This window comes from Colletes latitarsis, chromosome 4 (assembly GCF_051014445.1).
Source record: "Colletes latitarsis isolate SP2378_abdomen chromosome 4, iyColLati1, whole genome shotgun sequence".
In the NCBI taxonomy this organism is placed as follows: domain Eukaryota; kingdom Metazoa; phylum Arthropoda; class Insecta; order Hymenoptera; family Colletidae; genus Colletes; species Colletes latitarsis.
The window spans coordinates 43123554-43139371 of record NC_135137.1 but is presented as its reverse complement, the minus strand read 5'-3'; the positions used below and the strand labels follow the sequence as shown (position 1 = coordinate 43139371).

The following is a 15818-nucleotide window of genomic DNA, read 5'->3' as shown; positions in this document are numbered from 1 at the left end:
ATTTCGAAACTGAAAATGATGAAAATTTGTTGGACGGTGCTATCGATCGCGTTTAATTAAAGACGCGCTCGCGCGCGCAACCGTGACAATTATAGTTATAAATAACGAAGTTACCTCGGGAAGGTCGCATGACCCCGTTTCTCGCAAAGTCAACAGCTTCTTGTTTTCGGCAAACTGCCTCAGCGATTTCTCTCTAACGTAAACGAACGGTCTGACGACCCTGATATCGTGTCGGCGTACGTAATAGTGGGCCTTCATGGTTTTCAACTTGCCACCGTGAAACACCGAAACGAGGAAGCCCTCGGTGAGGTCGTCGAGATGCTGGCCGATAGCCAGCACGTTGTAATTGTGTCGCTTGGCGACCGAGTACAGCTTCGCTCTGATGGTTCGATTGCAAAAGCTGCACGCCCCGCTGGTGTCCAGAGGATCTTCCGGTCGATTCTCGCTGCTGCCAGTGCATTTAGAGTCGACGGTCGTTTGTTTCTCTTCGTAGAAATAAGGAACGTCTAGGGTCTTGAAATAATTAATTATCGCGATCGAATCTGATTCGTTCGCGTCCACCGTGACGGCGCCGATCTCGAAATCCACGCCCTTCGACCTCACGTAGAATCTGTATTGGTGCAACGTGTGCAACAGGGATAAAGAATCCTTACCGTTGGGGGACAAGCAGACCAAAACTCTATCGTTGTCCCGAATCATGTCGAATTCTTGCATAGCCTCGACCGTTGGTTTCCATACGTTCTTCGGTGGACAGTGCCACTGCACCTGAGACGATGCTTCGGTCTTGCCATCTTTGGACTCGAACGGCACCGCTTGATCCTCCTCCTCCTTGAGATCGCTCGAGCACTCCTCGTCTTCCGAAAAGTCGTCGCTCTGGCGAACCTGTTGCTTGCAGTTGGATTTGCTAGACATACCGGTCATGGACGCGGCTCTTGGCTTGCGACCGTAGCTGTTCGTGGAATTGGACTCGGCGCTGCTGCTGCGCTTCAAGTCCACCGAGTCTAGAGATTTGTCGCTCTCGTGGAAGGACAAGTTGATGCCGCTGTCCTGTGAACTGACCGAATTCACCGCGGAATAGATTTTGGGAAGAATCTTTCGCGCGTCACCGATATCCAAGCCGCCGCGTTCGTGAGCGTCGTCCTCGTTTAGGTCATCGTCCAGATCGTGCACCACTTCCTCGTCGTCGGTTTTCGACTGATTGCGAACCAGCTGCTCATTCTCGGCCGGTTTCATCACGTATATCACGGTCTCGTCGGAGGAACACTCGCTGGACATCTTGCCTTCTTGCTGCGTCAGTTCGCCGACCTTTCCCGAGATCTCAATCGGTCCGCTTCGTCTGGCGCTCGAGAGTCTCGGCGACGCGGACGATGGAAGGATTCTGCTCCTATCGGGAGAACCGCAACCGTTCGAGGACACGTCGGAAGCGGAAGCGTCCGGAGAGTGCCTGTGAAGTCCGTCCACCGCGTTCACCATGCATCTGATCTCGGACTTGACCTCGCTGGCCATCTCCTTGGAGAACTCCATCAAGTATTCCGCGATGTCGCTAGCGGTGAACGAATCGTGCCTGAGCTGTTTGTCCTCGGCCGACAGTTGCCCGATCGCAGCGAGGTTGCGCGAATGATGTTGCGGAGTACTCTCGGACGTGTTGGTCTCGGATAGCGCGTCGTCGACCTTTGAAATCACCTCACGAATCTCCGACTTGATTTCCGTCGCCAGCTCCTTTGTTACCTCTTTCACGTACGCGCTCAGATCGTCCTCCGATCTCTGTCCGCTGTTGGTGCAAATCGGCGACGACCTACCTCCGCCGACCAACTTTTCCGCGTAATCGCCGACGGACGAGTACGAAGACGGAGGCGAGGCCGTGTTGTGATAATTCAACGACAAGATCGAGTGACTCGGACTTTCATTGTCCAGGTCCACGTAATTTAGTTCGACTTGAATGCCGCAGCTACAATGGTGTTTTTTGTGTTTCGACGAGCTAACGTTGCTTCCAGCCAGGCCCAAGCTGGTCAAGGTTTGCGGACTCAATGGAAGCGGTGGTATAGGCGAAGACGACGAGGACGCTACTTTGCGATTACCCGAAGAAGGGTTCTCCCCGGCGCCGGTACTACCTAAGGAATTGCACCTAGCACGGCCAGCGTTCGCGTTGTCCAGCAGATCCCTTTGCTCTTTGGTCGGCCTGTTGTTCGGGTAAGGGATCGCACCGAGAGCCGAAGGCGTGACAGCTTCGCCAACGGCGAATCTGACGGGCCTCGGTGAACTCGGGCAAGTAGCCGGCGACCTTTGACCGGCGGTCGATTCGCTGTTTCGCTCGGTGCTCTGCGATCGTTCTTGTTCGTTCCGGCTACAACAGGGACTCGGGAACTTTGACTTGGTCTCGACAACGTTCGTCAGAGTCCTCTTGACGGTGCTCAAGGCTGGAAGGCTACGGTGTCTGGGCGACATGGCCGAGATCGGAGCATTTCCCGTTTGAGGAATGTCGCTGTTTAGCCGCCGGATGCTGTTGGCAAGAGCTAAGCAGTTCACTAGACTGTCGTGCGTGGTCGTCGGCGTATGATGGCCGAATCGGTTCCACGACAACGTCGGATTGAAAGGCACGTCTTGCTTCACGTTTTGCGAGTTACCGAGAAGAAGATCTTGCGCCTCGCTCGGCAACATGAACCATCGCAAACTTTCCATCCGTTCGGACACAAAATTGTGGCTACGATCAATCTGCAGAGGGTATCTCTGTGCCATTTTCCTTGCGCGGTTGAAGATATTTCGCGCGGTCTGCAAACAATCGCCGTAATTCTGCGGAACGACGCCCGACCCGGACACCCGTCTCTCGGACGCGTTCATTTTACCATCCGTATATCTGATCGAACCGAGCCACTTCCGTTCTTTGAACACGCTGTTCGTGTGATGCCGCCACTCGCCGGTATCCGGATTCAGCGCGTACTGAGGCAGCAGCTTCCAACCCTCCGTGGCTACCATTTTCAGTGCTTCCAACGCGAAGGCAACTTCCGCCTCGGACATGAAATACGGAAATGAGAGTTTCGCGAAACCCGGCCTCAGACCTTCCGCGTTTGTCTCCTCGTTCGCGTTGTTCCGCTCGCTAAAAATAAGCATAGTTTCGTTAGAAAATCTAATTTAATTATTCGTCGTGAAGCAACTTTTATTTCGGACTATATTCCTACCCCTCTATGAGAACTTTTTGGTATTCCGTGGCGAGCTCTTGGTCGATTCCCATCAGGTCGTGAGCGTAATGACCCGCGCACGCGCACCCACTGCGCGCCTGTATGCCGAAGACGTCGTTTAATACGGCGCACACGAAGTTGTGGTGAAGAAACGTGCCCCGCGGATGACGCACCATGAACGAAAAGATGGGAAGCCTCTTAACATTCTGCGAACCGCTGCCTAGCAGAATCAGTTCCGGAATCGTGCGTACGTGAGCCAACACCTGCCTAATGGGAGACGGACAGGAAGCGAGCGGGTTTCGATCTCGATAATTTTTATTTTAAAAGGTTATTCTTCTACCGTCTAGGACAACAATCGTACCTGGATATTTTATCTTGACGAGCGACGATCGCTCGCGGTGTAACGCTCTCCTTCAATTGAACCGCGAGTCCGCATCTGATGGTCTCGACGGCCCCGGCGGTGCCGCTTTCTTCGCGAAGCTCCGGGTCTCGATGATAGTGATGGGAATCCCTCATGTCTTCCGTGCCAATTTTATCCTTCAAGAGAGACCGTTTGGTCACGAGCACACCGGGTGATTGAACCCCACCGATGAACTTGTGTCCGGCGAAAATAATCGCGTCTTTGTGAACGGCTGTCTCTCCGACACCGGGCAAGTGAGGATTCATATCGATCTGAACGTACGGAGCTGAGAAGACGGAGATAAATTTAGAATACGAACAAACGCTGTTAAGAGATCAACTTTCCTAAGACAAATGCGAACGATAATGTATCTTTGTTTTACGATCGAACGATAACGTCCGATATTTTAATACCTTTCATTGTTTCGACCTCTATCGGCTGATCATTACCTGCGGTGGTGTAGTCCCAGACGCTAAGCGCCCCATACTGATGCAGAAGAAGGGTCGTAGCGACGTCGTCTGCCAAAACCCCGGTTATGCAACTCGCAGCGCTGAAGCACCCGATCATTTGCGTAACACCGTCCGCTCGCACTTTCATTAAACTTCGCTCGAGATCGTTCAGATCTAAGAAACCTTCCCGGGTCTCGGATACTCGTACTATCTGTAACGGACGTTCGAACATTAATAAACGGCGACGCTTGTTATTGTATCAAGAATCCATTCGCGAAACCGAACACTTTTATGAAAAATATTACGGTGGGTCGCAAAAAACAGCACACTAAGCCGTTTCGATCGTACTTTAAAATGCTTGAAATGTCCTCCCTCCGCGACAAAAAGTGCCATACGTTCGCGTTTTATAAATCAACGTTCGTAAGCAACGGTCGGTGAATTAGAAGCATTCTCGATAACGTTCGAGTATCGTTCTAGACCATGAAACGCTACACCGACGAGAATACTTTTGACTCACCGCTGAAAAATTCTTCCGTGTAACTTTGAGCGCGTTATATATTTCTTACCCTGACACCGTGTTCCCGCCAAGGCCGTAGATTCGCGTGATGCTCAAACGGTCCCACAAAGACGGCGGTGGATCCCGTGAGATCGAGGTGTCGCAAGAGTGCGCGAAGGGCAGCAGCCGTGCCTTGACCCGTGAACAGCACTGCATCCTGCTCGCCGGCCCCCACCGCGTGTCTGACGATGTCTCTGGCTTCGTGTCTGTAACGTCAGGATATATCGATTTGTCCTTCCGTCGACATTAACGATCGTAAAAACGCGACTGGTAGATCTACCGAGGGCGTACGAGAGATTTTCTCGTGTTTCTTGGTAGCTTTGAGGTCGCGACGTCGAGGTCGATTTATCCCACGGACGATCAAAGTCGCGACGCCGCGCCGAGAGGAGCAACGATTCCAAAAACGTCGACGGTAGTATCGAGAACACCAGCTCCCGTTCGACCACCGAAATTACACCGCATCGAACAAACTCGATGGCGATCGATATTAATCAACCTCGATTAAATACACGATTGTTATCGTGATTGTTGATCGGGCGATCAGCTGGTAAGTGGTCGGCGCTCGCGTCGGTGGATATTGATCCGGGACGTCAGTGCCAGGGAGCGGAACGCCGTATAAAACCACCCCTACGTTCGTTTGCATAAGATTTAAGGATAACGAGACTGCTCTAGCCGCGAAACGATTCGTTCGCATCCAAGACTACACATACCGTAGCCGATCGGTTTCGAACCGTTCGAGTTACGGGAAACCAACAACGTTAACGTACAATCGTTCCTACTCCGAGCGAAATAGAAAGGCAACGCTCGAGCGACGCAGAAAACGAATCGCGTTTATCGAGGATACCGTACATTAACCGGAATTGTTGTACACGCTCGTATTAATGTCGCAGGGTCATAGGAAATCGATAATTAGGAATTTTTAACGCACCACCGATCGCTGGATATTTTCCAATCCGCGATATATTTACGAGGAAGGTTCGATTTTCATCGATTTGCCGCAACGATTATTTCTAACAGAGCTATTTTCCAGCGGTGTAATTGGAATTAATTCTGGGAAACGATTGGCTCTAATACCGAACGCGGATGTGTCGTTAGTCGCCGTTAACGAGCGCGCGAATTCTGTTCGCGACCTCGATCGTTCGATGGCGTGCGTATCTTCGGAATGGACTTACCTAAACAGAGAGGACTGCAAGCTACAGATGGACGTGGACGTTCGCGTATCGCCCAGACATGGTAGCACCTCCTTTGCGATGTAATCCTCGAGAAACTGCAGCGACCTTCCAGAGGCAGTATAATCGCAGTAGACGACTGTAACGTAAAACGGAACAATCAGTCGTGGCCATAGACGAGTCGAATGCCGGGGAATCCCATTGGCCGACTTTGCTCGCACGAAAAATCGATCGGTAATCGTGACAACATCTCGCTGTAGTTTATTCGTGCATACGTTTCCGAGTACATGTTTTCGAAAATGTCAGGGAACAGCGTCGAGCGCCGTGATCTCGCCCGCGCGAATATCCGGATGTTCTCTTTTTCCATCGTTTATTTATCGTTGCTTCGACCGCGCCTTCGACACCGAAATATCCTCTCTCAAACTCCCGACAGAAGTCGTAGTTTGGTGAAACTGCGCGGCGGCGTTATTATTTGCGATCGTTGATCATCGCTCGTGAAACACCAGAGCCTTGAGAATGATCGAAACGAAACAGTGTTTGTAAGTGCTTGAAAGTAAGGTCGCGTTTGCATGAAATTTCTTTTGTCGTTTTCGCGACCTAAATTTACCTCGCGAACGATAAGCTCGCGTTATAATATGTATACATCATCCGTATGCGTGTATGTACTCGTATCGTGGACCGTGTCGTGGCGCCGAAGCTTCGTGGCCGTCGCTTCGGTTGCTATTTTCAGCGCCGGCCAGCCCGAGTTTATAAGAAAATAGAAAATGTTTATTCAGGAACGGAACGCGTTTCCCTCGATTCTTTCTCGACAAATGAAACTCGCGCCTGTTACGTTGTCGTTGTACTTCTGTAAACGCAGAGTACGAAAGAACCAGAGAAGATCTCGTTCGAAAGTTTGCGAAATACTTGGATTAGCGTACAGACACGTGCGATTATTCTGTGCCATTGATCGAGGCGGAGGAGAGCGCGGCTCCATCGTTTTGCGAGGGCAAACCGAACCGCTTTATTGCCGGGGAAAGCCAAGGTAGGCAAGGGATAATGACTCGCAGGTGTTTCTTACGAAACAGCCTGATCGACAACCAGTCGCCGCGTTACGAACGAAATTCTGCATGTGTGCGACTTTCAACGCGTTTAGGCGTACCGGAGCAAATTGTAGATGGATTTGTTTAAGGAGCGCGTCAAACTTATTACGGACGGAAATTTCTCCCTTCTCGAACGGACAAAAACCTACACCCGCCCCCCCCCCTCTACCCACTACGTATAAGATTATTGCTCTTGCTATGGTGTTGCGTGACTGAAATTTTCTGACCGCGAATTGGCCACCAACGGTAGAATTGAAAAACAATACTCGTAACCTCCATTAGGTATCGACCAAGTTAATCAAATTTAAAGTAATCGAAACGTATCGTTACTAAAGACATATATATCAATGAGTAATAACTAATTTGTAAGCGGTATAATATCGTGAACGAAGGCAATCGATATCGATAGTTTGTTGCTACGGCGCGGCGGGCGGGTTCAAGGCACCAGGAACTGCAGGGGATTCGCTTCTGGGCGTAGTTTGACCTAAATCTCGAAAGCAACAACGATTGCCCGAACGACCGTTTGACCCCGAACAACTATTCGCGTCGACCGCAGCATCGTGTCCTCCGGAACTAGACCACGGGTGTGTAGCGCGAACGAAACAGGTCGGGGAGCGAAAGAAAACGTAGAAAAGAACTCGCACGTTAAACCATAGACACCGCGATAGTCGATGACGCGTTCCTCGTCTCGGATAAACGGTAAATTACCAGCACTCCGCTTTCCAATTAGCCTTTAAGTATACGGACAACGTTGACCGACGACGGCACGCGTCCATGGGACGTTTAACTTGCTAAATGATGGGTTCCTCTTCGAGTGCGAGTTTCGAACCGCCGCAATTGCTTCGAGGAAACATTTACTTACGAATTGACCGATTTAGCCCGCCGATGAAACAAGGAAACATCTTATCGCAGCTGTTGAACAGAATAATTCTAAGGCGCGTTCTATATTTCATTCGATCATTTTGTTGGAGTGTACGTAACAGGTTCGTTACGGACATTTATGGTATTACGAGATAGTATGGATTTCCTAAGACCCGTAGAAAAATATCCTGTAAAAAAACTTTGATCGTTACCAATTACTACCATTGTCCTTGTCGCGCGCGAATGCATCGTTCGATCGTTGCATTCGCGATGCATTTCGATGTTTCACCAAAGAGGGGCGCAGGGAGCAAAGTTAATGCTCACAATTATCGAAGACAACTGGCGGGCAGGAACATCGTATCCGGTTCAAGGGCTACCGAATCAAGTTTATTTCTGTGTATCGGTAGACTTCGATAACTGGATTATGCGGAACCGTGCACCGCGACGCTCGCCCGTATTTTACGCGAATCGTTCCAGCCGCCAATCGCTTTGTTCGCTGTTATAAACTGTAAACTGGGAAATTGTCGTCGAGATCGGCTGAATCCATCCAACGAATGTATACGACCACTCTGCTTGATCATACCGTCTGCGTGGTCGTTCAACCCTCGATGCGGCCGAGCAATCAAGCAACGCAACATTTCAAGTTTTTAAGAAAGTTACGAGATATTATTTCAATTACCTACATTTCGTTTCAAAAATTTATCGAAGGAAATTAAATATTATAATACAAGGAAAGGAGATGTAGACGTTCTTGACGAAACGATTCGCACCTATCAATGTAAACGCAAAGCGAACAGATGGACGATGACAGTTTTGCAATCCTATTAGGTAGTTTTGCTTGCAATGCCTTAGTCGAATTAACATATCTAAATCTGTCGTGAAAACCAAATAAAAAGTATCGTTAACGCCTGTCCTTGATTGAAATTGGAAATATTTATATGCAATGCAAATATCTGCGCAGCGATACATGTAAAAAAAGCAGGTCTGAGTTAGGTATGGTCGGCGTATCGTTTTGTTCCGTGAAAATCTTTTCGTTTTATCGATATTTTACCATCGTGTCAATTCGACGCTCGGACAAATTAAATTGTAAAAATGAGGGATAAACGAGAATTAACCCTTCGAGTACGAGGTCCGTACTATGTGCCAATCCACAAAGCTTCGTTAATTGTTGACACTTAGTCGTCTATTTTTATGTTTACGAAGAAAATTTTATCACCTAAAGACCGTGTAGATGTCATATTTACTTAGTTTTTTAACATCTTTTTTGTGACGTACCTTCTTCAAAGATCATTAAAGTTTAAACGACAAGCTTTATCGTTTCGCTTGAGATTGACTGTTGCGTCGTACCTGAGGGATTGAACTTGACGGGACAAATCGTAGAAAAACCTACGTTATGATTTTCTTTCGTACGGATGCTCGTTCGTGAAACGTATCAAGAACGCTTGCTGCGTGGAAAACGATTCCTCCGAATTCGTTTTTTCCTTCATGAAAGCTTCCTTCCGGAGGAAGTTACGATTCGGTGGATCGGACGATCGTCCGATGAAAATAAAAATGCATCAGTTATACCGTGGACAACCGTATTTGACAAACTGTTTATCAATCCGTTCTCCTTTTCCTCGTAAATAACGTTTGTTAATATCGTGAGTACGTATTTGGTACATCGTACATCGACATGTGCAATATTGTATAAATTTAATCTCCTCTATTTTCATTTCAATGGTGTGTCACGACCTAGGGAAGATTTAGATAAGAACTGGCAGCTTCTTGGCCAGACAGCCGATAAGAAGCGAAAGCAAAACGAAAAAAGTATGATCTATGAGGCGAGGACAGGGACGATGCTGTACCGATCGCGTCAAATGCGACCCAATTTCGACTTGGATTATCCCCACTATTCTTCGTACTCGTGACGATAGTCGACGCAAACATTCTTTCGAGTTCTTGAATCGTACAGTGATACATCGATCCGGTGAACGAGTTCATTTTACCGATACAGAAAGTACTATTCGCTCCTCAATTCGATTGTAATTGACACAGCTGCTCGAATGCACTTTCCTTTGGAGAAATTGCTTCGTTTGACCTTTTAACAGTCTCTATTACTGTCATTTTGGCGAGAACCAAATCAGGTTCTTGCGAATCGATTAGGTATCTTCGGTGCTCTAAACGATACGTGAAGAAACAAATCAGTATCGTTAATCATCGTGCTTTCTTTCTTTGTATCCCTGCTTCCAACGCAATAAACAAAGGTCTTGTGCACGGTGCAAAGCACGCGCGAAGAAGCTTTTAACCTCTTGCGCTGCTACTGATTCACGGATACGCGTGACTAAACCGTACACGATAATTGGGAGTAAGGCGCGACTTGAACATCAAGCGTCTTGGCAAGGTCCCGTGCTAAGAATTCCTTTATGATCAAATCATTTGTTTTTCCTATTAGAAAAATCAGCCTAATTTATCTTTTGCAGACAATCTCCTGCGGTAAAGCGACGGAAAGTCTATCGGATCGCAAGTCAGCCTTCGCGCTCCAAGATAGACAACTTAGATTGTGCGCAATCGCAAGATAAGGTAATCGATCCAGTTTAAGTTAGTTTTAACCTAGAAATCTGTGTCCGGATAAGACGGGAGTGCTTCGGCATAAATGTTGATTTACGATCGCACGTAATTCGGAGCGGAGTGTGTACCGAACGACGTCAAGTTACACGGATAGAGTGGGTTGGTATATACGTAGGCGTCGAGGCGCTCGGTGCGGTGTCCTCTTTCGTTCCCACGCTTGACCTTCGCTGGAACAATAAATTTCAGATTGGTCGATTCACTCGCGCAACGTCTGCGCCCTGACGTTGTCTGAATCTGTTAGATGCGGCTCGGATAATTTAAGGTCAAGTTTGATCTATTCTTTTTCTCCCGCGTTCCTGCAATTTATAACGTCGACGATGTTTCCAGCTAAGTAAGCTGCGCCAACTCCATCAGATTTTCCGATCCTCGGTAACGTTACCGGATGACCTGGTTCGCAAGTAGAAAGATTCATGGTCGCGAAATCATGATTTAACCCGTCGACTCGACTCCTATTCGTTTACGAAACTGACGATGCGGCTGTACTCGAATCGTTGATCGGTATTGTACATATCTTGCGTCTATTAATTATCGTACAACGATTACGAGCAAGTATCGTGACAGAGGTTGACATCATCAGACTATAGTAGATTTCGGTGAATTGGCGATCGTGGCGCGTCTCGTGTGTATGCGTGTGCCGATGACAAAGTAAGCATGCAATAACAGACGAAGACGGTTTCGACAATGCACGGTTCCGTTCTCAGAATCTTTTACGAGCGCCAAAAAGTGTTGGTCGGAGGGGATGGAAGCCTTTCGAGACCGTGCCCAGCACTAAATTTGGAACAAGGCTCGTATCCAACGTTGCGCGGTTCGGCACAAGGCGGCGGGAGAACGTGGCTTGCGACCTAAATACGAGGGACCGAGATGTACGTGCCACCGGCTGCGGGGTCACTTCCATGAAACTGCCAGACGAAAATAGTCTTTCTTTGTTCGTTGGAGCGTGCACGGGGCGTGTTCACGACGACTGGTTGTACAGTTCCGTGGCTATCTCTCTTTCTCTCGGCGAACGTGGCGAACGTGGCGAACGAAGGTCTCCAACCGGGAAGAATAGGCGACGCGCGTGGTCCCGCAATCGATCGACACGGAAACAACGGCTGAAGGCGTGGGGCGGTTAACCGACGCGACGTATGGCGGCCAAATCGTCTTCCACTTCGAGCCATCGCGAAATCGGAAACGAACGACGCGCTCGAGGACGAAGCGTCGATCATAACTGGATCGAACTACCGTCTACCGGTCAAGGTGCTAGCGTCGAATGGTAAAAACCGAAAGCGATCGAATCGCTGCCGCACGCTTCCTCGAACCGTTTAACCCTGGACCAATTACGCATCAATGGAGACAATCCGCTTCGCGGTTGAACTTGGGACGCAAATAATGATTTACGTACGAGCGCGAAACCGGTTAACAACGCGCCGTTCGTGACCGTTCGTGGTCGTTCTTTTCATCGGTTGCATCGATCTTGCGTTCCGTGTCGATGAAACCCACAATGTTGATCGGTGCGCGTCGCATTTCCTCCCATCGACGTTTCTTCAAAGGAGAACCTGTTGGCGGATACATCCACCGAACTGTCCGGGAAACGAACTTCCTTACCTTGAGGAAATTCACATGTTAGAGATTTTAGCATGCTTCCTTATTTGATAGTTCTGTGACGAGTACTGAATGGTTCAACTCGGGCTTCTTGCCAGGAAGTTGACATCTTCCCCTCTCCGCCGGCAGATTCTTTACTACGAATCCTTATTGCTTATGAGCTATCAAGCATCACGCTACATCAGATCACCGGCCTCGTGCGCTTTACCGTCGCCCCGAAATTATACATCCGCAATACCCAGAATTGCACTTGTACTAACGTACATAACACATATCATATTTTACGTATGGATCGATTTCAGTATTATCGTTCGTTAATCTCAGCTCGCCGTTCTTCTTGGAGCTCGATCTACTTCGTCTTCTAAACTATATTTCTCCAAAAACACGTTTTTCATAAACTGTTTGCGAATCACTGTGAAATCTCAATTGTTCCTTGGTTCTATTGTTTCGTGACCTGGCACGACGAGTGTAAAGACTAGCGGAGCTAACGGTAAACTTGACCACACGGTGTTGTATCTGATCGCCAAACGTTTTTGGAGGATCCGTTCGTACGATCGCAACTTATCCGCGTAAACAGCCCATCCGTTGCACCGTACGAACGACGCAATGTTCCGTTCGGTGCAATTACTGTAACAAACTCGATAAAACCTCGCGCGTTTATTTTACGCGTCGGTCGACTTTGTAATCCCGGAGCAAACAGAAGCGATCGAGCGGCGATCCGCCTCCGGCAGTCATCGACACCGATAATTTACACGCGCGCTGGCTCGATAGACTGGGGATTCGTTCGCAATAATCGAGCATCGCCTAGCAACATTATTAACGAGATCGTACCGTGCACGATAACGTGCGTAACCACCAGAACCGCTCGAACGCCTCGATAGAACAGACGTCGATAGAACGTGGAGTCAGAGTTCAACGAGGCTGCATCGATCTCGTGCAATCCTCTATCTCGGCTGTTTACGAGAGATCGCCGATTGTTTCGCCAAGTCGAGATTCCAACTGGAATCGTTCGTTCAGCAGACACAACTGACCCGATCGACCGAGCTAATCGAGCCAACGACAAATTCCTTCCTAATATTCCGAGCGATTTCAAGTGTGTTCCTCTCGGAGTGTCGGAATAATACTCGCGACTATTCGATTCTCGTTATTAATCGTACAAATATACAACATATTTACTTGGAGGGCTTGAATCGGATCGCAAAGCAAGAAGTCTCGGGTTGACCAAGACGCGGTGCATCCTACGTTGGACCGCGTGCAGCGATACAAGGTAAGCACACGAGGCAGCCTACGTGACGAGCATGTGGCCACGCGATCAAACCACATTAGGCATGTGTTGCATTAGCACGTGGTTGGTCCGTTGGCTGCGAATTACGTAAGCACGAGGTAACGGGGGGACAATGTCAAGGCTAGACGCTGCATTGGCGTAGACGTTGCGCGGTTGCAATTCCTACGGCAAACAGTGTAGATAGGTGGATTCGCGATAACGCCTCTTGGACAGCGGGAACCAGGGCGTGACGCATTTTCATCCGACGGAGAAGCGAGCCTTGGCGGTCTAGGTGGTCGCCAGTCATTGGATGCGCAAACAGCGAGCGACCATCGATTTTGCGATATCGTGACCGACGGCAACGATTCTCGATCGCGTGGTTGTTTGCTTCGGAGGAATGCCTTTTTCTTTGGCTTTGTATCTTGGATACGGCTCCTAGAAATTTATACGCGCGTGGTGCATCGATTCATTATCCCGTGTTCCACTTTTGAGTTATGCTTTTGGATTCATACGCGAATAGGAATGTCTGGCTATAGTTTGTAATACGACAGTCACGAGCATGTGTTCGAGAATACATAACTTATGCTGAAATGCATATCGTTTTATGCTCGAATATATGTTTCATCGATCGTCCGTCGTTCTGACTGCATTTCTTTCATTCTTCTCTTACGTCAACTGGCATCGTCGACTGTAAGATATTTAAGCGGATTCTGAATCACCAAGTTATTAATAGTCATACATCTAAAGATCAGTACTATGAATGTGATCAACGAGGCTTGAGATTAAAATCAATTATCGTTACGATTGCTCTTGCGATCGAGATGTTGAACTTTACAATTTACTCCAAAATTGGATGGAGCGACCGAAAGAACGCAGAGAACTCTAAGGTACCGGTTTGCGATGGAAAAGAAGCGAAAAGTAAAGAAGCGATCAACTATTGGAAAATGATCTTAAAATAACTCCAGGCTCTCTCGAAGAGCTTCCTTCGGATTAACTCGACCGATCGATTTATATGTATTTAATATCAACGTTGACGCATCGTTAAGACAATTTAAGCGACTTCGTACGTCTTGTTTCAGTCGGAGAACGACGGCTTCCTGTTTGACAGTCGGACTGTTATTAAGTGTTTGCCGGCAGTTGTATCGATGCTCCGTCTATGCGTTAGCATTCGTGTATTGTAGATAGAAGCGCGGCATTGTATCTGGACGTTGCGTTGATGTAATATCAGCCGATTCACAGCTGTCTCACGTGAGTTAATCGTGGCCGGCTTCTTATATTGCATTGCCGCGTTTCTTTTTAATCGAGCCGACACTCTTGCGCGCGTTGGCCGTTTCCTCTTGAAAACCATCCGATTACATCGTGCTAACACCTTAGTTTTTGCAATGCTAACAACGCAACGGCGTAAATTCAAGTCTGTTTTAACGCGTTCGCTAACACGCTTGTTTTCTATGCCTACGGTCGGCCTTGACGTTTATTCAAGTTTTAGTACGAAGAACAGAAATATTCGATAGTTCGATGGTGTTTTTGCCATTGTACAACGTTCCCGATAACATTACCATTTTTTGAACATTTATAAACAATAGGGTAAAAGTCCGTTTCAATCGCTTGAAAGGAAAGTTGTTATCTCGAAACATTGCATAGCAAAGTATTCGCACTGATAAGTGTGCTTAGCATTGTTCTAGATACCGGAAGCTTTGGAGTATTTGTCCAATAACATATTCTACGAAGAGGCAACGTGACAAACAGAAGGAAAATTTTAACATTTTTTAGGTAATCGATCGTTGAGATTTTTTTGACCGTTTTCAGATACGTCGATCGACGCAACCTTGTTTACGTATTTTATCCAAGATCGTTAACAATCGCCGGAAAAAAGACGAAACGTCAGAAATTATGCAAGTCATACGAGATGAACTTGTTGACAGCAACGGCAAGCCAAACAAGGCTGTATTATCGGTATCAGAGACTCCTTTGTGCTGCTATTGCACAAAAACGATTGCGAGCAACATCGAATTTCAATTCACAATTGGTACGGAAAAGCAATCGTATTTTTTCACCGTCAAGGATTTTTACGATCCTCCGCGGTAATATGTGCTCGGGCTGGAATCGCTATCGAACGACGATAAAGATTTTAATTTTTTGCAACGGTGCCGCGAGGTCTATTCGCCCTATCGTTATCTAACGATTAACGTTCCGTGACAAAACTCTGACCACATGTTTTCAGCGAGAAATTACTGCGCAAACACTCATTTAATCCTACCGGGATAATTTTTAAATCTCTCAAGTTCATACCAGAACGAAATCAAAAGTTGTCATTCGATAATGAATACGTATAGATAGAGATATTCATTTCTTTATGTTTTTCCGCTTGCGTTAAAATACTTTGCAATGTAAAATTAACAGTTTCGCGCGCAAAATAACAAGGGAAATCATTTATCGAAAAAAAAGTATAAAATCTATCGATAACCTTCAAGTTTGGAAAGAGTTTTACTTTAGAGAAATTGTTTTCTTATTGTTGTTTGTCACGCCGAACAGAGTTTCTTCGTACATCTATAAGAAATTCTGATACGAAATTATATTTAGGCGTTACAACCGAAAGAATACATCTCTTATACTGATTAGATCTACATATATCGCGGTGACGAACACGTTCGATAATGTCACCAATGGCTTGAA

The 15818-nt window shown here is 47.5% G+C and overlaps 1 protein-coding gene across 1 annotated transcript in view; it reads right to left on the bottom strand.

The window, feature by feature from the left end:
• The window catches only part of LOC143341240 (uncharacterized), a 41488-nt gene that overhangs the window by 2698 nt on the left and 22972 nt on the right, over nucleotides 1-15818 (bottom strand). Inside the window, exons 2-7 of the mRNA XM_076764001.1 lie at nucleotides 5754-5889; nucleotides 4592-4787; nucleotides 4026-4236; nucleotides 3538-3862; nucleotides 3177-3443; nucleotides 115-3094 (exon numbers count right to left, since the gene is read on the bottom strand). Coding sequence (XP_076620116.1) covers nucleotides 115-3094; nucleotides 3177-3443; nucleotides 3538-3862; nucleotides 4026-4236; nucleotides 4592-4787; nucleotides 5754-5889 — 4115 coding nt within the window. The remainder of the gene's footprint in view (nucleotides 1-114; nucleotides 3095-3176; nucleotides 3444-3537; nucleotides 3863-4025; nucleotides 4237-4591; nucleotides 4788-5753; nucleotides 5890-15818) is intronic.